At 39.4% G+C, this 24,197-nt stretch overlaps 1 protein-coding gene across 4 annotated transcripts; it reads left to right on the plus strand.

The window, feature by feature from the left end:
* On the plus strand, positions 1–23,822 carry LOC134752322 (single-stranded DNA-binding protein 3). Of its 4 annotated transcripts, none has more exons than XM_063687995.1 (7): positions 1–474; positions 3,528–3,737; positions 5,304–5,453; positions 9,189–9,365; positions 11,263–11,379; positions 16,402–16,506; positions 19,448–19,583. In XM_063687995.1, the coding sequence occupies exons 1-7, from the start codon at positions 129–131 to the stop codon at positions 19,459–19,461; spliced, it is 1,119 nt and encodes a 372-aa protein (XP_063544065.1). In that variant the 5' UTR covers positions 1–128; the 3' UTR covers positions 19,462–19,583. The 4 variants fall into 4 exon arrangements, with proteins under 4 accessions (XP_063544065.1, XP_063544066.1, XP_063544063.1 ...); XM_063687993.1 differs by having other exon boundaries at positions 2–474; positions 19,462–23,822; XM_063687996.1 differs by lacking the exon at positions 11,263–11,379.
* The last annotated feature ends 375 nt before the right edge of the window (positions 23,823–24,197 follow it).

Here is a 24,197-nt window from a genome sequence, read left to right on the forward strand (position 1 = left end):
ATTTCTCTATGCCACAGACGCCAAATGTCGCCATCGATCAATGACATTTTGTAAAGTTGAATTTATTGATATAAAGCGTTAATGTAAATAATAAACAATTTAATCATAAACGTCGACTTCCAGTCGATATGTATGCCAAGGGCAAAGGCTCTACGGTGCCTTCGGACGCTCAGGCTCGCGAAAAGTTGGCCCTCTATGTGTACGAGTACCTGCTTCATGTTGGGGCACAGAAGGCGGCGCAGACGTTTCTCTCAGAAATACGATGGGAGAAGAACATAACGCTCGGGGAGCCGCCGGGGTTCCTGCATTCGTGGTGGTGCGTGTTCTGGGACCTGTACTGCGCGGCGCCGGAGCGCCGGGACACTTGCGAACACTCTTCTGAGGCTAAGGCCTTCCATGACTACGGCTTCGTTAATTCTGGATATGGAGTGAACGGGATTGGACACAATGCCGGTCCGGCACCTCCTAATGACGGTACGAAGCTTTATATCACTTATAAACATGTTATTTATGATACATTTTACTCACTTCATCTCCAGTATGTAGGGCATAGTTTTTCTTATCACTGCGTGTAAATAGTGGTTTGTTCTGAGATAATGCGTGGTTTTTACAACATTGCCGTGTTATTCATGTTTTTTACACGTTTTGATGCAAAAACATTAATTGTAATATCAATTTTGTGTGTTTAAAAGTAGGTAAATCATATATTTACTATTCTGCCTGTTATATAGATTATATGTCTGTTAGAGAGATTTGTTTTAAAGTATTATGGTAACTTCTGCCTTGTGTAAAGTGAAGAAACACCTTACACCAAAAAGGAAATGCAAAATATTCCTAAAAGTGTATAAATATCTTTTTTTTTTAAATCATTTATGGCCTGGATGCGAGTCCTTTAAGCCATGTATAAATATCAAGTTATAGGCATATTTTACCCATTATCATAGATGCAGAATGATTCTTTTAGAAAGTAATAGTCAAATAATGAATGATACTAATGAAAGGCAGGTGTATCAAACTTTAAAATGTGAGAGGTAGTTATTGTAATGTTTTATTTCTTTAGTGTAATTGAAATCAACACAAAATGATTAAATCATAGCAGCATCACTGATTTAATTTTATTACAAGTCCTTAACTTAATTTTATTTTATTACTTCTTTCAGAGATAGCCTAAAATGAAAGGGTATCCCCTTCCTAATTAAAAAAATTATGCTGTCCTACACTTTAAACATAAATAAGAAATATTTGATTCTATTTTTTCTCCCTTGAGTAGGGAACTATGATAGCACCCATGAGGCTGACATGTTCACCTAGAGTGTCCAAAGCCTCCATAAAAACCAGATAAAAAAAAAAGAAGAAAAGTTGAAATTGGCATAAGCATTATAATTTATAATCAATACCACTTCAAGAGGCTAGCGCTTAGGTACGGGTATCAGCTTACCCGTATTATGAAGCGCTTAAGAAGCCAAATGAAAGGGTTTTACTTATTTTATTTAAAAGGCACACTAAACAGACAACATTCAACATAGTTACAAAGAGTACATGAGTGGTAGGTATTGCATAAGAATGCCATCCAAAGCAAGCATGCACAGCAAGAAAGAAATATAAGGAGCAAAAACTATCCTAAAACTATAAAAAAGCAAAGGCTTTGGTAAGCAATGCCTTACGAAATACCCCTTCCAGAACCCTCGAAGGGGATACGGTCCCTGGCTATAGGTTATTTTCTACCAGCCTCACCTTTGGGCAAAGCAGACAAGACTTGACACAAACAATAAATAAATATAAAGTCATTTATTGTATACAATATCATAAGTTTGTTAAAATTTAGTGTAAGTTAAATGGTCATTTTTGTTGTTTTAGTTTTAGAAATTAATCTTTAGATTTTAAATTTTTATTTGTACAAATTGCTTTAACCTAGGGAAGAGCGGTGCCTCCCGACACAGGCAATTTTTTGCTTACCGGGCGGCTCCATCACCTAAATCATGGCAATTTGTGTTTAAAACAAATAAAGATTTTTGTATTTTGTATTTTTTTTGTATTTGTATTGTCACAGTAAATTAAAAAAAAACAGTAGTAGGTACAAACTTAAATTACAGCAGTATTATACATTTATGACATTTAGAATTATAGTTAACATTATTATAATATTATAAATGCTAAGTGTGACAATAGGCTCGGGACTCAGCTAACAACGATCATACAATACACAATATATCAACAACACAATACAATACATCATACTATCATAAAATCCTATAGTTCTTTTTGTGATTTAAACTACTTTTACTACTAAGGATACATACTATCATATTTTTGTGATTTAAACTACTTTTACTAGGAAGAGATCAAAAAATTCACTAAGAATTATATTGAGCGCCTGGCAAGGCATCCAAATCCACTAGCTTCAAAATTACTGGACAAGACTGAAACAGTACAAAGACTCAAAAGGAAGCACATCGCACACGATGGTCTCCAAAACCCAAAAATTATATTTTATACAGCAAAACTGAATATAGTCGTTACCGACTGATGGCAGTTCAAACCAGAACAAAAAAAAAAAACTACTTTTTCAACCAACAGGAGTAGGTTCTATACAAAAAAACTGTTTGATACAAATTAAACTTTTTTATTTTTTACAAACAAAATTTTCTCTGTACTTGTAGTATGTGACGATATTACTTGCCGAATTTCATAATTCTAGCACAACTGAAAGTACCTTGTAAACTTTGATTTGTGTCTAAAGCCTCAATAAAAACCAGATTAAAAAAAAATTGATTCCCTTGAGTATGTCGAAATATACGTTTTTTGTGGCATTTTTGTGGCCGTATCTTTTTTTAGGGTTCCGTACCCAAAGGGTAAAAACGGGACCCTATTACTAAGACTCTGCTGTCCGTCTGTCCGTCTGTCTGTCTGTCACCAGGCTGTATCTCATGAACCGTGATATCCAAACAGTTGAAATTTTCACAGATGATGTTTTTCTGTTGCCGCTGTAACAACAAATACTAAAAATAGACATACGCGATAGACCCGTTTCTAAATGTGATTTAATATGTGTTTAAACCGCGAAAGTTTTAAATGTTATAAATACTAAAAAGTACGGAACCCTCGTTGCGCGAGTCTGACTCGCACTTGGCCGGTTTTTTTTTACGTCAACTTAGACGTTTAATTTTCACAGCTTCAAGAGACTGTAGACCTGAGTACATGGTTTTAATTTCAACCCGATCCACGCGTTCCGCGAGATAAAGGGTCTTGACGGACGGATAGACAACAAAGTGATCCTAACGGCCCGGGCAGGACATCGCGCGGCGGCGGCAGCGGCGAGCGGCGGCCATAGGTTGGAGTGAGACACAGCGATCGGACCTTTCGTTCCCACCTATGGCCGCCGCTCGCCGCTGCCGCCGCCGCGCGATGTCGTGCCCGTGCCGTAAGGGTTCCGTTTTTGTCCTTTTGTGGTCGGAAACCTAAAAACTGCTGTAGTTGGCTTAAAGTATTACTAGTAAAAAGAAATTATTTTAACCTTTTTATTGCAGGCATGGGTGGCGGAGGCATGCCACCCGGTTTCTTCCCAAACTCCTCACTCCGGCCATCACCGCCCGCACCTCACCCCGGCTCACAACCTTCTCCGCACGGCCCGCAGCCTCAGCTCATGGGCTCGCAGCCCTTCATCGGGCCTTGGTACGCCAGTGGACCTCGCCAGCCTGTTAGGATGGGGATGGGCAACGATTTTAACGGACCGCCAGGTATGTTTTGTTTTATAAGTATATCTTTTTTTTCCTGTTACCCCCTGCGGGGGTGTAGGGCTCGAATCTTATTCTTCCATTGACTTCGGTTATAAGTATATAAAGAAAGTTTTTGGATTAGTAGCCTTCTATTATTATTTTTTTATTTAGGCAACTAACAGTCATATATGAAAAACAATATAATAATAAACAATCTGTTAATAGACCTTGAGTGCCCTACCTTAATAAAATTATTTCTAATCTAAAGTAGCTAGTGTAGGAGCGTGGAAAACAAAGTTATCAGTAACTTGAGTGCATCTATATTATATTTTATTATATAGGTATATTTTTTTCTAAGACTAACTTTAATGTCAAACTTAGGGTAAGCATAGTAAGACAGCAACTTAAGTAGGTGCATAAAATTGTAAAAAAGAGCGCTTTCTCGCCAACAAACTGCATAAGCAGCCTTTGAAAAATAAATGAAAAAAATAATAATTCATCCATGTATATGTATGTATGCACGGGCAGGGTGCTTAACATGCTTACTCGCGTACATCTACAGGGGGTACACATAGAATGTTATAAATTATTTATACATAAGTTTATAATAACCGCAACATATCAGTATTCGGTATTTCTCTGCTGAGCCTAGTGTGGGGATCACTGTACTGCTTTTATTGAAATTTCTGTCTACCATAGACATATAGTATATACAAGTTTAGTAGTTATAGACGCGCCACCGAGCGACCGGGGGTAAGAGAAAGAATATTCATATAAAATTTTGGCAGCGTAGGATTTTTTTCTCTTTCACTCTTATAAATTTCGGTATTTCGCCATCGCCTCCTACATATGATGCCACCCGGTCAGTGATAAGGACAAACCATGGCACTATTTTCTCTTTCCTCTTATAGGAATCGCAATAAGACTATCTTCCTCTGTCAAAGAGTGTCAGGCCCTTGAAAAATACCTATTTTGTTTTTTGTTTTAAGTTTTGAATTTGGAACTGTCTTATTTAATAGATTTGGATTTATTTACACTATAAATTTGCATCAATGTCAAAATTATGCTTATCTTCTTAATAAAAATAAAAATTATTTTTTTGAATAAGGTCTTTAGATATTCAGGAAGTTGAGACAAGGTGTTAAGAGGGCGCGTAAACCCAGGATATTTGAAAGGAATAAAAAATATGGCGCGCCGCGCGAAACTTGCGACGGGTGACTTGACGATCGCGCGGGTTTTAACGTTTTTTCTCAATAACTCTGAGAGTATACATACCTCTGAATAAAATTTCGCTAGTCAAATCCCTCAGCTATATCACTAGCTATTTTATACTAAAATTATTCTGCTCTGGTATGCAGGGCAACGATATACAATTGAAAATAAATAAATTAGACACGTTTTCGTGATTTTTTTCTATCAAGCTAATTTTAACTTTTAAAGGTTTTTGTTAGAGTCCGCCCTCGAAAGTATAGTATAGTTTCCGAGTGAATTTTTTGATGTCATTTGCCCTTCATTAAAATGTGTAAAAATTCAAAATAAAAACTGAAATTTTGCGGGAGCCTTCTCTTAAACTAGTGTCGTTTCTAGGTGGCGGTATGATGGGCAACTCGATGGAGCGCGGCGGCGGCGGCGCGGCGGCGCTGCTGGGGCCGCGCATGACCCCGCCCCGGCCCGGCTGCGGACCCATGTCCCCCGGCGCCTACTCCGGCATGCGCGGCCCCCCGCCGCAGGGACCAGGTGAGACACCCGACACAGCATAACCCCGGCTGCGGACCCATGTCCCCCGGCGCCTACTCCGGCATGCGCGGCCCCCCGCCGCAGGGACCAGGTGAGACACCCGACACAGCATAACCCCGGCTGCGGACCCATGTCCCCCGGCGCCTACTCCGGCATGCGCGGCCCCCCGCCGCAGGGACCAGGTGAGACACCCGACACAGCATAACCCCGGCTGCGGACCCATGTCCCCCGGCGCCTACTCCGGCATGCGCGGCCCCCCGCCGCAGGGACCAGGTGAGACACCCGACACAGCATAACCCCGGCTGCGGACCCATGTCCCCCGGCGCCTACTCCGGCATGCGCGGCCCCCCGCCGCAGGGACCAGGTGAGACACCCGACACAGCATAACCCCGGCTGCGGACCCATGTCCCCCGGCGCCTACTCCGGCATGCGCGGCCCCCCGCCGCAGGGACCAGGTGAGACACCCGACACAGCATAACCCCGGCTGCGGACCCATGTCCCCCGGCGCCTACTCCGGCATGCGCGGCCCCCCGCCGCAGGGACCAGGTGAGACACCCGACACAGCATAACCCCGGCTGCGGACCCATGTCCCCCGGCGCCTACTCCGGCATGCGCGGCCCCCCGCCGCAGGGACCAGGTGAGACACCCGACACAGCATAACCCCGGCTGCGGACCCATGTCCCCCGGCGCCTACTCCGGCATGCGCGGCCCCCCGCCGCAGGGACCAGGTGAGACACCCGACACAGCATAACCCCGGCTGCGGACCCATGTCCCCCGGCGCCTACTCCGGCATGCGCGGCCCCCCGCCGCAGGGACCAGGTGAGACACCCGACACAGCATAACCCCGGCTGCGGACCCATGTCCCCCGGCGCCTACTCCGGCATGCGCGGCCCCCCGCCGCAGGGACCAGGTGAGACACCCGACACAGCATAACCCCGGCTGCGGACCCATGTCCCCCGGCGCCTACTCCGGCATGCGCGGCCCCCCGCCGCAGGGACCAGGTGAGACACCCGACACAGCATAACCCCGGCTGCGGACCCATGTCCCCCGGCGCCTACTCCGGCATGCGCGGCCCCCCGCCGCAGGGACCAGATGAGACACCCGACACAGCATAACCCCGGCTGCGGACCCATGTCCCCCGGCGCCTACTCCGGCATGCGCGGCCCCCCGCCGCAGGGACCAGGTGAGACACCCGACACAGCATAACCCCGGCTGCGGACCCATGTCCCCCGGCGCCTACTCCGGCATGCGCGGCCCCCCGCCGCAGGGACCAGGTGAGACACCCGACACAGCATAACCCCGGCTGCGGACCCATGTCCCCCGGCGCCTACTCCGGCATGCGCGGCCCCCCGCCGCAGGGACCAGATGAGACACCCGACACAGCATAACCCCGGCTGCGGACCCATGTCCCCCGGCGCCTACTCCGGCATGCGCGGCCCCCCGCCGCAGGGACCAGGTGAGACACCCGACACAGCATAACCCCGGCTGCGGACCCATGTCCCCCGGCGCCTACTCCGGCATGCGCGGCCCCCCGCCGCAGGGACCAGGTGAGACACCCGACACAGCATAACCCCGGCTGCGGACCCATGTCCCCCGGCGCCTACTCCGGCATGCGCGGCCCCCCGCCGCAGGGACCAGGTGAGACACCCGACACAGCATAACCCCGGCTGCGGACCCATGTCCCCCGGCGCCTACTCCGGCATGCGCGGCCCCCCGCCGCAGGGACCAGGTGAGACACCCGACACAGCATAACCCCGGCTGCGGACCCATGTCCCCCGGCGCCTACTTCGGCATGCGCGGCCCCCCGCCGCAGGGACCAGGTGAGACACCCGACACAGCATAACCCCGGCTGCGGACCCATGTCCCCCGGCGCCTACTCCGGCATGCGCGGCCCCCCGCCGCAGGGACCAGGTGAGACACCCGACACAGCATAACCCCGGCTGCGGACCCATGTCCCCCGGCGCCTACTCCGGCATGCGCGGCCCCCCGCCGCAGGGACCAGGTGAGACACCCGACACAGCATAACCCCGGCTGCGGACCCATGTCCCCCGGCGCCTACTCCGGCATGCGCGGCCCCCCGCCGCAGGGACCAGATGAGACACCCGACACTCGGCGGACTCATGTGTCCAAAGTGTCCAAGTGACCATGCATGACCAGCAGTCCGATGCTCATTAACTGGAAGCACCATGTTGACAGTGTCTGTGGCAAGTTGCGTGACAAAATGAAGCCACGTATCTCGAGAAAAGCTACATAAAATTGCAGAGATAGTTGACGCCCCTGCAAACACATTTCTATGCCGGGTCAGTGATTACTGCAGCAGACTATACTTTGCTTACTTCCGCTCTATTTCGTCACACGGCACGCTCTTTTGGGGCTGTTGTTAAAAGAGTCCTGATAGTTCAAAAGACAGCCATTCGTACACTCGCTGGAGTAAAACACGGACACCCATGTGAAGAACTTTTTATTTTGCAACGCATAATGTATGAGTAGAATATTAAATTTTCGGAGCACCAAATTCCAGATTTATCTAGAACCAGAATATCCGGCATGCTGGTTAAAATTTCACAAGAATATTGAGTCGTGATATGTTTTATCCTCAAGATTTCACAGCGACCTATATAAGGACTGGGGCCTTCGCTACAGCCCGCTCGTCTTAGGATAGGAATTTCCAAGAGATTTATTGGCAAGTTGTCTCTGAACTGCCGAAATACGACAGCTTTCGGCAAAAGAGAGGATCTAGTTAAATATATAACATTAGCAATCATTATAAAATGGAAATTATAAAGGAATACCATTTGATTCCTTACTTTTCAATGATTACTGATAATTAGAGTTTTGAATGATTCACGGTTAGTTTCACTAGACTTATATTGACCGGGATATAGACCGTGATTACCTTTTGTATTATTTGTGAGCTCCCGATATTTCGACACAGTTACATGCATCATGTTCACGGGTGACTGAAGCGCTGTCTACACAACTTTGACACCCACCCGCTATCTTCAGTCACCTGTGAACATGATGCATGTAACTGCGTCGAAATATCGGGAGCTCACAAATAATACAAAAGGTAATCACGGTCTATATCCCGGTCAATATAAGTCTAGTGATTTCTGATAATTTCGAACCCTGGTTCTATGGGACGATAACCCTTCGCGCCTACATTTTTTAAATTTGTCTCTTTTTTCTTCTCACCTAAATGGCTTGACAGACTATACAATATACGGTTCCAAACCTAAAAATAATTTTGGCGTCACCATTTTCGGCTTAGGATTGAGCAGATTCTCACGGAGCGGCCGAAAAACCGCATCCTTCGTGAAAAGTCCGCGGTCGCGATGGTTTCCAGCAGCCACCATAATACCAAAACTGAAGGGCAGGGTGTCTCAAATTTATTGCGCGTACCCCTAATCAATTTCTCTGATGACTGCGAACCACGTGACTAAAAAAACCGGACAAGTGCGAGTCGGACTCGCCCACCGAGGGTTCCGTACTTTTCAGTATTTGTTGTTATAGCGGCAACAGAAATACATCATCTGTGAAAATTTCAACTGTCTAGCTATCACGGTTCATGAGAGCGGACAGCGGAATCTTAGTAATAGGGTCCCGTTTTTACCCTTTGGGTACGGAACCCTAAAAACACCATTCTGTATTTAATAATCCCGCACCCAAAAATCCGGGCTATGGTTATGGGGTAGCAACATGTGTACTGGAGTGCTAAACAGTATGTTTAACCAGGTATGCCACCAATGGGTATGGGTCCCCGCGGCGCTTGGGCGGGGGGCAGCGGAAGCGGCGCGGCGCCGCTCAACTACAGCGGCGGCTCGCCCGGCTACGGCGCGCCGCCCGGCTCCAACGGCCCGCCCGGCCCGCCCACGCCCATCATGCCCAGCCCGCAGGACTCCTCCAACTCAGGTGAGCGGGAGCGCAGGTGACCGGCGGCAAGAGGTGGTGGCGGGTACCGATACTCAATTTTTTGGTACCGGGTACCGAAACCGAATTTGGGGTCGGTGATTTTTGGCAGTTAAACTTGAACGACGACATTTAAAATATAACTACATGTTCTCAGTGACAGTGCCTTACAATTTTGAATAAGGAAAAGGCAACTTTTTCTAGCTGTTTTGTGAAATTTTAAACGGTTGAAATGAGCTTATTTTGATTTTATTTCGAAGCAGAAACAAGTTCACAGTTTGCACCCTATTCGCTTTTCATTTTTGCATTATGGAATCACTATCTTCTACCCTTGACTTCGTCTGCGATCAAAACTATCCTATGTCCATTCCCGGGCCTCAAACTATCTCCATACCAAATTTCATCTAAATCACTATAGCGGTTTAAGCGTGAAGTGATCACAGACAGACAAATAGAGAGAGTTAGGTACTTTCGCATTTATTTATATAACATAGTAGGGATTTCACTGAAATATGTATTACTTAAAAACATGGGCTTTGAGAAGATATCATGGATGTTCATTTTCATATAGTCAAACGCTTTTCCACTTTTTTTTCCTTGTTGGTACTTTTGAGCCCCTTAGGGTATCATTTCTCTGGTACAAAACGATTACACTCCAAAAGTTTCACATTTAAAACATTTGAAAAATATTTCATAATTTTCTGGTTTCGAATTCGGTATCGGTACCAAATCAGTCAACCGCACCCCAGCTTTACTGTAACTACTGGCTGAGCCGACGGCGTCTAACCTAACCTTACAACTGTACCATTTATTTAGACATTTGCAGGTTTTTGTATCGTTACATCACTAAAAACAAGGTATTTCACTGTGGCACTTCCTTTAATGTATAATGATTTTCTAGTGAAAAGTTTTCGGCGCGATGTAACCAAGAAAACTAAAATCAAATGTATTTATAAGATGTAAAGAGAATCAACAGTTTTTAAATATTTATTTCATTAAAAATCCGCGCCAAAAACTTTCCGATAAAAAATATCAATTTAGCGTAAATTTACCTATCACAAAAATCTTATTTTTCGTTCTGCTTGCTTCACTCTTGCTTAATCTTAGTTGTACACGCTTGGGTCTCTTCTGTATTCCGCTTTTTATGTTTTTTTTTAAGTTATCCCAGTTTTGTACATGACCCCTTTTATGTTTGTATCGATTCGATTTTCGACCAGAAACATTTATTGTTATAGGTATTTGTTATTTACTAAAAATAAAAATAAAAAAACAAAAATCGTGATACGCATAATTTTAGAAATAATAAACACAACTACACGGATGGACTATAGAAATTATGCCTACATTTATTATTTTTTTAGTTTTATTATGGCAATGTTTCTGGCCGAAAAAAACTTAGTGATTTCTTGTCTGTTAAAATAACTTGATTAAAAATAAAATTTCCCTTCGAATTTAAAAATCTACTTTTACTTAACTAAGTACTTTTTACTTTTAGTGTATTCACAAAATTAAATTTGCCAAGTATATTTTTAATCGAGTTTTTATGTTTAAAATATTGAAAAACAATCATTTTATGTATAATTGAATAACATAGGCAAAATTATCATTAATTTTACTTGAAATAAATTTTTGTACTTGACTTTTATATTTTTTGTTTCTATTCATCACCTATTGCCCCGATGTAATTTTGTCTATGTATTTATTCCATAAAACGTAAAATAAATAATATTGTATTATGTCATAAAAACGATATCGAAACAAAAAGACAGTCAATACGTTTTAATAACTCAAAATTTAGATTAGAAAAAAAAAGTTTATTTCGCTATCGTCTAAAGAGACGTGACGCGCTCGATACCAAAAAACTGGTATCGGCCGAAACCGAAACAAGCGTTTACGGCAGGGGGCGACAACATGTATACACTGATGAAACCGGTCGGCGCAGCGCTCGGGGCGGAGTTCCCGCTGGCGGGGGAGCACCCCGCGCCCCCGCACTTACCACAACCTCCGGCTACTGAAGGTTAATAAAATATAACCTAATATACGTTGCCAGGCGATAAGTCAGTCCTCGCCTTCAGGGCGTCTGAGAACGTAAAAGAACAAATATCAAAATCGGTATTAGCCGAAACCGGAAAGTCCCCTGCCCGCGCTTTCAATAGTTATTTTCGTCAGATAAACGCCCGTGCGAGGACTGACTTATCATGCGTATTCAAAACTTGTGACATAATTTTATTATATTATTTTAGTTTATTGAACATTTGATTTTAACTTTTGTAATTAATAAGCGCAACAAAATGTCATAGGTTTTGACTTGATTACAGTCGGTATTTGACTGACTTAGCTCTATGCAAAAGCGAGCTTAAATATTAATAATACTAGTAGGTAGCTGTTTCAGTGGGTAATACAGTAATACTAGATCAGTCAATCACTAAATAATTATAGTAAAACCACCAACTAGGGTCCATGAGTTTTATCCGTAATTATATCAATAATAATCTTTCTTTTTGGTGTTGTCTGCGTTTTCTTTTTCCATTTATGAAAATATTTAGCGTTAGAATTTTGAGTTAGGAGTTTTGTGACTATAGTTTGGTGGTTTTACGGTATAAGCTAGAATTGATCAAAGCAGGTCTGTACAATGTACAGTGGACATAATCATAATATAGTTGGTCAAGCAAATCTTGTCAGTAGAAAAAGGCGCGAAATTCAAATTTTCTATGGACCGATAACTCTTCTCGCCTACATTTTTTAAATTTGCCGCCTTTTTACTGACTTGATTTTCTTGACCAACTATAGCAATATTTTTCAATTATTTTAGATATATTTTTAAATTGATTTTTTTCATATTAAAATTCCATGATCTATTTTTAATGTTTATTTTTTGAACAACTTAAGTTTTCACGCAAACATAGAAATGCCTGTAGAATGCTGACCCGAATGAATGACCACACAATGGCCTGCTTTTCTCAGTGTAAAGTTAATTTAAGACCATCTGTTATAACCATAAGCCTTAGAATATATTACAAAGACTACGTTTGTTTTATCGCTGTTTTACTAATATTATTTAATTCAGACAAATGTCGTTTTTGTAATCTGATATGCCATCTTTAGATTCTTTTTTTAACAAAACAACAAAATATTACAATTACAAAAATAACGTCACGAATTAGGGGTTGGCCGAAATCCATATGTATTTTTTTTGGATACGCATGTAATTTTGTATCCAATGTAGTCACCTCAATAGCCGGGTCCACACATAGCGAGCACACACGCGAGGCAATTTCCTTGTGCACAAAACGGCCAGTGTAGTCGTGCCTCGGCCGAGGCAGCGCGCGCGAGGCACGTCTAAAAATGTCGATATAACACGCGCGACTTGCCTACTCGGCCTAGGCATGTCTACACTGGCCGTTTTGTGCGCGAGGAAATTGCCTCGCGCGTATGCTTGCTCTGTATGGACCCGGCTAACGCGGTTGCAATAAGTCCATCGGTAAAAAAACGATTTTTTTACATATCGGTTCCAATCCTTTTTGTAGTCTTGTCACATGAAAGTATCTCTATCTTCCGTTATTAAGATTTCGTTGTTGACCGATTATAGTTATTGCCAATTCTGATTTCCTCTATAAACCAACCAAATATAACACCTACTAGAAATATTTCAATTCATATGAATATAGCGCTTAATCATCGACCCTTTTTCAAGTCACTTTTGAAAGGGGGCCGGGATACCATGGATTTCCTATGGCGGGTTTGAGTTTTCCGTTTTACGAAACATCAGAACATCGTTAAGAATATTTGAAATGTAAAAAAATAATTTGCCTTTAAACGCAAAAAAAAAATTACAATAAGTATGTATTTTTAGAATCGATTGTGGAAGTACATTTATTTGTATTTTTAAGTATATTAGTAACGGTGTCCTGACACTACGTGGAATGGAGAAATGCTGCTAGGATGCTAACTAAGTTGGTAGTTGGTTAAAAAAAAGGCGACCGCGTAGATGTAATAGGCGCATGGCATCCGAACTGTATTCAGTGAGTCAACTCGTTAGCTTTTCAAATTAGGTTTTTTTCCAGTATTATCGTATACATTATTTGCTGTTAAAACGGCAAAGTTCTGATATTATTATTATTTCTATTCTATTTTACCCAAGCCGCTACCGCTCTTCTGCTTTTTTAAATATATTTTTATAGCTAGCATATATATTATACTAGTAAAATCTAAGTTGAAGTAGTACAGAATAAAATAATTATGCAGCAATTTATTTATTTTTGATTTGAATTTAGTGCTAAAGTTTTCGCATTGTTTTTCAGTGAATGCTAGCTTATGGTAGATTTTTTATAGAAAAGAAAAGTATTGCCAAATTTAATCAAATCTCATTTAAATAAAATCAGCCACGTTTTGGCTTGGAATTTCCTGAAATTCGGCACTTTTGAGAAATTTTAGTAGTCAACGATCTTCTTACGCCATTTTTTTTTAACCTTTGCTTTCGAAATTTTTATATTATTTGATTTTTTATTTTTTCCAGTAGTCTTTTTATTATGTACTTATGGCGTTGAATAAATATAAATTTTAAGTTATTACCATGGGTGGAACTATTTCGATTTTCTATAACCCAACTTACGGTAAAGCTATTAAAATGTGGTTGGCCGGTCAACTACGACCGAAACATGATTTTTTGGCCGAAACTGGCCGAATTCGAAACCGAATCTTCGGTCGGACACTAATCCTATGAATATTATAGTGTCAGATTGTTGTTTTTTTATTTTTGGAATTTTGTGACCTGGATGCTTTATTAGCCAAATTTAGACACAAAACTAGAGACAGGTAAAACCTACGCGCCATCTATAAAACCCTTTGACAGTTGTCAACCTCATTGGCATATCTTCGACAAATGTGAAAGAAATTGTTATACCCATGGTTATGCGATAAAAATTAAGCTCTAAAGGCAAATATTACCCACACCCAAAAATACGTTGACAAAAGTTTATGTGGATTATTGTTGATAATTTTTGAAAATCCGAGTAAAACGTTCTGTTTTAGTTAAATAATTGTAATTTTATTTTTAAAGACAGTTTGAAAAGTATTCCTAGAAATTTTTGTCATATTTCTGGGCCACTGTATTTTTCCCTTTTGTTAGATTGATACGTAGGTTAGGAATATGATCAAATCTTCATCAAGTTCTTTTTATTTGCTTCTAATATTAATTTTTGTTTTGATCATATTTCTTTTATAGCATTATATTTAAGTAGCATAAGAATGAAGCAAACTGAACACTTTTAGCCCTAGTGCCCACAAAATGCAGGCCTGAAAATAGTTGAACTAGTTTAGATGATTTTTTATTTTTTCAGGTCATTGTTAATATCTGGTATACATTAGTGTTTAGAGTAGTGTTCGACCGAAAACGAATTTTTTGCCGAAACCGAAGGTTCGGTTTTGCTCTAGTTTTGACCGAAACCGAAACTTCGCCGAAACATGATTTTTATGCTTAAAACTGAAACTGGTCGAAAATTACCGAAAGTACAGTTTCGGCCGAAACCAAATCTTCAGTCGGACACTACTTTAAAGTGATAGAAACTAATAATACCACTTAATAAAATTACCTTCAACGATTCTTAAACGTTCTAATTCTGCCCGCGCTGCGAATACATGGGTGGATCAACTTTTTTGTTGTTATCTTGTCCCGTCAGTCAGACGACAATGTAGCATAGTTTGTTTGAAGAAATGTTATAATACGTTCTACTAATATGCTAAGTAGATGTCCCCATTATGGAAAGGGTTTATAACATATAACCATAAAAACGTATTTTAAATACGATGAAAATGATGAAATCGGGGGGTTAAAAGTCACCCAAGAGACCTATGGCAACGAGCTACATGAAAAGTTAATTCACCCACATACAATAAAAACGGTGACATAGTGATTTTTTATATAATGTAACCGGTCCACATAGCTCTTGAGTGTATCCATTACCCTGGCAAGAATTTAAAGCGGTCGGTGAACATACAAAACATCAACGTCTTAAGTCATTTATTTGCGAAAGATAGGGTATACATAGGATGTTACAGTTAAGTGAGCCAAGCTACCTAGTCACACAGTGACATGCAAATTTCAAGTTTTATGCCTAATAATAAACATGCACTTAGATAATGTCTAAAATTAATTCATATTTACATAACAATATTAACATACAATATAACAAATATTAAAAACTAATTATATGGTATGTACCTATATGTACAGATTAATTGAGATGTCACAGATTTATAAATATGTAAAACAGTTTAGTTGTCCAGATAGTCTTTTATTGATATACTTTATTTTTAATATTTTACTCAATGACTGCAATAAGAAAATAATAACAGTTTCCCTTGTACATTCGACCAAATTTAGAAGCGGTGTCACAGTGTGCATCCTGCAAGTACCGTTATTGTTTTGACGCCGTTGTCACGGTATTTTCACCAGCCGCTTGATCTGTTAAGTTCACTCACCACTCGCGTATCTTGGGGTCTAGCCAAGCTGACATCGTTGTTAAAAAACGCCAATTAAAACTTAAATAATGTTTTCACATCACCAATTCGAAAAAGGGCTTTTTCTTCCCTGCTAGGAGGGATCAATGTAATACTTTTCTGTTCTAGGATGCAATTTTTAATTTTTTTTGCACATTAATTTTTTAGTTTAAATTATATTTTTAAACATCATAATTACCTTATAGGTGATGTGAAAAGCAGTACGTGTCACACGGTAGCAAAATTATATCCATCTTAGGCGTAACACACTTGAATCCCTCACTACGCTCAGGATTCTACTTTAGAATCCCTTGCTCCTCTCGGGATTCTAATATAGAATCTAAGGATTCAATGTACGCCCTCAGCGTAAATTTGTAATTTTACTCCCTTGTGACACAATCTACTAATTAGAACAGTCACGTGACTTTGTAGCGTCTGTCATCCGGATACATTTTTCTTGCCGATGTGAATACGATTTTAATCTTGGACCCCTTGTCTTGTCGTAATGTTGTGTGTCGGTGTGACGGTATGCTTGCCGCAGGCCTCGGCGGCGTGGACGGAATGAAATCGTCTCCGGGCGGCGTGGGCGGCGGCCCCGGGACTCCGCGCGAGGACTCCGGCTCCGGTATGGGGGACTACAACTTAAGTGAGTCCTAATATTACGAGTGATGAGTTCAGCACCCCTTGTGTAAATTTCACGAGCGTTCGCGTTTGCTTTATGTGTATTTTTGTATGGGATTTTGAACCGCGCCAAGCGGGACGTTTTGGAAACTCAAAATCCCATACAAAATGACTTAACGCAAACGCGTACGTCACGTCCCGTTATCGAATGAAATTTACACTAGGGGTACTGGGAAAAAACGATGACAGTCCATATTTTGATGTGCCGTCGCGGAATTGATCAAAATTGCAAAATTTCACTTTGAAAATGGAAAACTTCTCATATTTTTGTATAGGTATCGATGTTTCAATTTCCAAAATTAAATTTTCCTTTGTTTTTTGTGATTTTCTAGAAATTTCGGAAAACTTTTCCAACTTTTTGGAAACTTTCCGCAACCTGCACATCAGTAGGTCCATATTGACTTTTTTTCATGCAAACCGTTTTAGTACGTACTGTACTAGAATTTTAAATAAATGTGTAAATGAGTTTGGACTTTAATTAACATAAAAACAAATTAAAAAAGGGACTCATCGTTTTTCCTCGAACTCTCTTAAACTAAACCGTTTCAACGCCATGAACAGAAGCAGTATGTTGGATTGTACCTACCCAGGTAGCAAAGCGACGTCAGCGACGTCATAATGACGTAGCAATGACGTAATTATGGCGTATGAATGCTGTTAGCTCCAATTACGTTTGTTGCATTGGGAGGACTAGTGGCGATGAATGGGTTAACACAATTCATTTTATCGTATTTCTTTGTTTTATCAGGCTAGTTTCCTAACAATACAAATACAACAATTATTGAAAGAAAATATATTTGACTAATTTGTCCATGTTTATTTTCTAAAATACTTTATCTACATCGATATCATAATCTCCCTATAATATATTCAGACACGATAAGCTAATCTATATTAAGAAACCTGTATTTGTGGGTGCATCATAATTTTCAATAACTGATACCTTAATTACATTCAAATTTAGAAAATTTCTGAGAAACAAAGAAATTTGATTTGGCCTCTATTCTAATATCAGTCGAGATGACGTTTTATTCGAAATGAAGTGTCAGTTGCAAACAATTTTGTCAAATTTCGCATAATACTTGATTGTCTCTGAATTAAAAAAAAAAACAACGGATGCGTGACATGCGCGAAAAAGTTTGCCTTACCGCCATTTGACGTTTAATTAATTTGTTAGTATAAAATTACTTTGTTTTGATGAAGCTTATCATATTGATGTAGATAAACCAGACAGCAGTGTATGTAACTGTACATAATTAGGCATTACAATACTCATGTAATCCTTTTATGAAACTCATTTCATAAACCGGCCACACTCGTATTTTAATGCCTTTTATTATGTAGCAGTCACATAAACTACTATTATATAACTTATGAGCAGCAATTATTTAATTTTGTCTAGAGGAAACTAGCCTATAAAAACCGAAATAAAAAGAAATTTAATTTGTTTTTAGAAAACTAGCCTTTCCGCCGTTACGTATTAAATAAATTATTTTTTGTTTTGACTCAAATATACCTTTGTTTTGCTAAATTACACAAACAATACCCAGTAATATTTATTAGCAGAATTCTCAAATAATTGAAAATTCTGCTAATAAATATTACTGGCCCTATAAAGTGCCCTTGCCAAGATTTTTCCTCTTCTGCTTGAGTTAGACCAAGCTAAGTTGGCAGCGATTTTGATAGCCCAGACTGTGCAAGTGTTATTTTAGACGTCAAACTTCTATGAAATTATGAACTTAGCTTGGTTTAACTTTAATTTGTCCATGAATTTTATTAACAACCGTATAACCATCCAACAAAAATCAACAGATAGGTATTTCTATGTACTTCATTTCGCTATATGGGCACCAAGCGGAATTCCATTGCAGAACTGAGATATTGGTATTTTAGTCAAAATGTCATCGCCCTTATTCCCTAGGCAATAGAGTCGAAGCAAGTAAACTAATTGCTGCCGGGCAGATGTCGCGCACCGCCGGGCGAGCGCGGCGAATGGTTCGCCGCGCTTGCCCGGCAATGGACTCTATTGCCTAGGTAATAATGGTGACGACATTTTGACTTAAATACCAATATCTTAGTACTCCAATGGAATTTCGCTAGGTGCCTATATAACGAAATGAAGTACATAGAAGTTATTTAATGAACTAATTCTCAACTCTGTTGGTTTTTGGACCATTTGTGACGTTTTCAACCAAAAGGTACCACATTGTCGCTTGTTGATAAGGTTGATTTCTAATTGAAGCTATATGGAAATAGCGCCTTACTGACAAGCGACAATAAGTACCCTTTTGTTGGAAAATGGCACATTTTGTCGCCTAGTCCTTTACTTCCATAGAAAGTCCACTAGTTGGGAGGCTATATTATACAATGTGTGGCCTGTAATAGGAGCCGAAAATTAAACTGTAGGCTGTACTCCTCATACCGACCAACATTTGTTCAGCGACTTTTAAAAATAACTTGTGTTTTGTTTTCTAATACACTTTAAAGTTTTTTCCAAGACGCAATGTATTGTTTAAGGTGTGACAGGCAACGTCAATCACAATGATAATGGCGTACATTGAAGATAATATTTATTTTGTATGAAAAATACGAAGTCTAAAGTCTTTATTATTTTTAAAAGTCGCTGAACAAATGTTGGTCAGTTTGAGGAATATAGCCTACAGTTTAATTTTTTGCTCCTATTACAGGCTACACATTGTATACGTTATGTACTTGCACATCTGACATCTATTCCCTAGACATCTCCAAGTGGCGCCATCTATACCACGTATGAGGCACAAAATATGTTTATGCATCTACCGTTGCCTAATCAATTATCTGTATTCAATTAAAATTCACGCGACATCACAAATTCCAACATCAAACCCAAACCAGCCAACCTTAGATATAAAATATGAATGTTAAAGGGTACTTTTCATAGGTTTTGGAGGGCCAGGCGGTGACCAGAACGACCAGACAGAGTCCGCCGCCATCTTGAAAATCAAAGAGAGCATGCAGGAGGAAGCGAAGCGGTTCGAAAAGGATCCTGACCACCCGGACTATTTCATGCAGTGAATTTGTTAACGCGCGGCCAACTTGCCAAAATTCGGTATCAATTTCGGTTTCGGCTAAAGGGGTATGGGACAGCACTAAAGGTCATATTTTGTATTTTTTTCGGTATCAGTTTCGGCTAAAGCAGTGTGAAACAACACTATTGGGTATTTGACTGTATTTAAAATAAATTATTTTACACCGTGCATGAAATATAGCACCAAAAGATTAATAGAGAAACGTAGACAGCAGTTATTTTTAGACACAATTTCTATTTTAAAACCCGTATAAAACTATAAAGAGTAGGTAATTTGATTGTGACATCACATGCTAGTGTTTCATATAAATTTCATAGTAGCAATATCGTTTTGACAGTTCGAAAAAAGAAACTGACTAGTAGTCAAATACCCTATTCGAGGTCATACAATGTTTACGTTCTTGCTCCTAATAGCAATAGAGAACAGAGATTAATTCGATTTCCTCGAAAGAAAAACATTTTGAAGGCTTGATAGTCTTGATACCATAAGAAGAAAATACAAGGTTTGTTAAACTACATTTTTATCAAGCAGATATGTCTACATTTTTAATAAAAAGAAAGAAAAGGAAAAATTCAACGTTTCGAACAAGACTCGAATCGGCAACCTTTAATAACACCTGTCCAATCGCTTTTAATCATTCTTAAAAATGTATACAAGATTTATTTTAATAAATGAAAAGTTATCTTATATAATTTAAAGATAATAGTTTCGTCAGACATATTTCAAAAAAATTAAGAAAAAGTCCCATAACTTCCTAACCCCATTTTACAAATTATGATCTCAAATTTATCCTAAATGGTGGGTTGGCGCGATACCGTTAATGTTGATCTGATAAATACGATTTTGTGTAATAGCTTCGTCAAGTTTCTTTGCTGGTTTATTTATTTTAACACTTCACGGTTCTCGGGTCTTAGTCGGGTAACCGCAGTATTTCGATACGATGAATTTATTTATTTCGAATCACAATTTTTAAATTATATTAGTAAAATTGTACAACTGAAGGCGCATTCCAGAAAAGGGTCAGGTACGTGACGCGTATTTATAACACTTCCGATAAAGCTAAGAAGCCGATATTTGGAATAAAATTTGATAACTTAGCTTTCAATTAAATATAGATTTCTACAGGTTATTAAGGTCTCTGCCTTACGCGTCACGTCCCTGACAAAGTAGACCTTTTTTGAATGCGCCATTATGTATAAAAACTGGTATTTATTTCAACTTTGGTTTCGGCTAAACCTCTATCTTATCCGATTTAACAGTTTATGTATATGAAGGTGGTTTTTAATACTGTGGAAATAGTGTAATACCCGAAATTCTTTAGAAAATTGTTCGTGTATTAACACCATTTAGTTTATTTTTATTTCGAATAACATATTATGTAATTTATGTATGTATTGATTATACATAGGTGTTTTTATCTGTGACGTGATTTCAAGTATTCTCATATTTGAAATTGATTTTATAATGTTCTCTTCAGTTGTAGCAGGATTATAATGTGTTAAAACTATTTAGTCGATGCAGCTAAGTTATACGGAAACCAGTTAATTAATTGCCCTTCGCCTATCTATGTATTGATGTACATAATTATAAATTAACGTTAAAACGGTATGTTTTGACGTAAATATTTATACATACTTGCTACTTATAAATAGACCAAGACCACTTATAGTTTTTGGGCTATTGTTATCGTGTTTAATTATAAATTGCAGCTTTTTTTTATCCCACAAAATAATGTTCCTTTATTTTCTATTGATGTACCATAATCTGTAATGATCTCAACAGAATTGCGTTACAAATATTTTGATGTGACTGTTGAGTTTTAAGACCAGTCCAGTCGGGAACAATTTTTCACCATTCTGATTAAATTGTCTGATCTCATCAGGTGGTGCGGACGCAAACGCCAATTTGGCGAACCGAATTCGACCACCGATTATGACAGATATTAGCGATAAAATGATGGTGCATCCGCAAAAATATCAATTTGTGACGCTAGTATTCGCATTTGGGGGCATTTTTTACGCTTAAAACTCATATATAACCATAAATCTAAAATTGGAGATTAACGCCAATTTCTTTTCCGATCAAATCGGTCGAATAGATCATCCCGTCTGGACTGACCTTTAGACTCCCACTGCTGGTTTATGAATATGTTTTACACTGTTTAAGCCTGGTACAACGGAAGCTTTCTTGAAAGCGCACCGATATTACATTTGTGTGTTCCGATAACATTTTTTAACTAAACATCTTACACGTTTTAAATAAATTATTTAGAGTATTTCGTTTTAAGCTCTTAATGTTCCTAGATTTGTATTTTTTATATTTTAAGTTCACTAAGCGGTTTCAGCCGCGAGTTTTATGAATTTGAAAAAATGCGCAAATATTTAATTTGAATTTAAAAATTTAAATCTTTAATTCGATGCTGAAAAAAGTCGTGATTTTATTTTAAAAGGTTCCATTTTAGTCGCGTATTGCGTCGATATTAGATTAGAAAAATAAACCTCTTTTAACTTTTATATAGTACACTTTTTATAGTACAGTCGGCCGAGGTGGTCACAATATCTGAACACGCACTCTAACGCCCTGACAATAGAGGCGTGTTCAGATATTTGTGAGCACCTTGGGCGCTCCGATATATCTGATGGCGACTGTACGTATGGCCCTTTAAATTTTTGACGTAGTTACGTAATGTGCTAATTATCGTACTAGCACCATAATGTACTGTAAACGTTGTTCTAATTCAAACTTAGAATATTCAAAGTAATGTTAATACTTTTTTTATAACATCAACGTCATAATTTGCATATATGCGCATTTTTTCTCATTCCTCATATCAGCTGGTTGAATTCCGGAATACGGTTTCCGAAAAAACGGTTTCGGCAAAATAATTTTCGGCTAAAATTCGGCGTCAACGAGAGCTTACGAAAGTTTCTATTTACCTTACAAAGACGCGTATTTGCCGAAAATTGTTTTCGTATTTCGGATCTGCATTTATTCATGTTTATATGAAAATATGGATTGTGGAAGCTATTCTCAAAGCTTATTGTATTTCGGAGCGTTGTCGAAAATTGTACAACTCACTTATGAGTCACACAAACCTTGCCGCCGCCATACAATCGGAGTTACGCTCTCATTTGGAAAACAACGTTATGAAATAACATGAATTTTGACATGGACTTTCAAGTACCATATATCTGGTGTCTGTTACTAGTTTTCGTTGCTAGAAATTGTAATACATATAAATTAAATTAAAGTAGAAAATTTACATACAAAACTTATCACTTTATGTCGCATCGGTCTACGCGTCGAACGCTGAGGGTCTACCGCGAAAATCGAAATTTCGTTATCTGCCTCTATCACTCGAATATGTAAGAGAATTTTCTCGGCAGATCCTCTGATTTGAACAGTTCAATGCAGCGTTTAACGCGTAGAACTATTATTACCGATTTCATGAAATTATTGAAAAATTTGTCATTGAGATTTTCGGCGATTTGAATTCGGCCATAGAACTCAAACTATAAATAGACGTATGTTTTTCGACAATGCCTTCAACGTGGAGAATTTTATACGAGATAGCGTGGCGGATTTTTTCTGGTATCGTGTGTAGAATAGGGTTTTTTTCTCGGGGTGTATGGAAATCTGTATAAATTAGATTATTTCTTAGAGATTCGGCGAGGTAGGTGTTAAGTTAGGAGCGTCGGCTCTGTCCATAGTTTGAGCAAGTTTGGGTTCCTTTAGTGAAACCAAAAAATGATAATCATAAAACCGGTATCGGTTTTGAATCTCGACTGACGGCGCACATCACTATTTTTTTTTAATGTAAATAAATTCCATTTGAATATGGCGTAAGTATATTGTTTTTTATAAAATTTTACGTGACAAGAGAAAGTAATATATCAAGTTTTTAGCAAAATTTACACTAAACGGACCCAAAAATTGTAAAATAATTGCAGCGTTAAAAAAAAGAATAGTTTGTAAGAAATTAGGTGTTAACTTAAAAAAAAAAAATTCGACAATGCAATTGAATAATATGCAAGTTTTTTAAAAATAATTTAATTCGATTTTTTTAATTTAATCTTTTAAAAATACGTGTAGTGTGAGGTTGTATGTTGTTTTAAGGTATATTATTTCCTTCATTTTTGTGTTAGGCAAATGAATTATTTTTTTCTAATCGATGTAATGTTTATATACTTAAATAAATAGTTATTATATATTAGATTAGTGGTTTTATTTTTGACATAAGAGATCATCCGAATCTATGCGTCCAAATAACATTTTTTTTGTATTTGTTAAGTAAATTGGCTGTTGTATTTTCGGGAAGGCTACCTACTATAGGGAGCGTGCATAAACTGTAGGGGGCAGCACAGGAGACGTCAGATTTTTGGCGCAAGGCGTAAATGTGTAGTTTATGCTTCCAAAGTAGCCCACAAGATGGCAGCACTTGCTTTGGCGTGAAGTGTCAATGTACATGTGATGTAAGTACATGTTCATGGTTCCGATTCAGGCCACAAGATGGCAGACCCTCCAACGCGCACGGTCCCTATATCTATGACGAATTCGATCTGTGTAAAATTGTTTTAAGTTTAATATT

This window comes from Cydia strobilella, chromosome 24 (genome assembly GCF_947568885.1).
Source record: "Cydia strobilella chromosome 24, ilCydStro3.1, whole genome shotgun sequence".
Lineage (NCBI taxonomy): Eukaryota > Metazoa > Arthropoda > Insecta > Lepidoptera > Tortricidae > Cydia > Cydia strobilella.

Coding starts and splice junctions, on each gene's coding strand:
- LOC134752322 (XM_063687993.1), top strand. CDS start 129: ATGTATGCCAAGGGCAAAGGCTCTACGGTGCCTTCGGACGCTCAGGCT. Junction 9,366..11,262: donor GCAGGACTCCTCCAACTCAG/GTGAGCGGGAGC, acceptor CGTTTACGGCAG/GGGGCGACAACATGTATACA. Junction 16,507..19,461: donor TATGGGGGACTACAACTTAA/GTGAGTCCTAAT, acceptor TACTTTTCATAG/GTTTTGGAGGGCCAGGCGGT.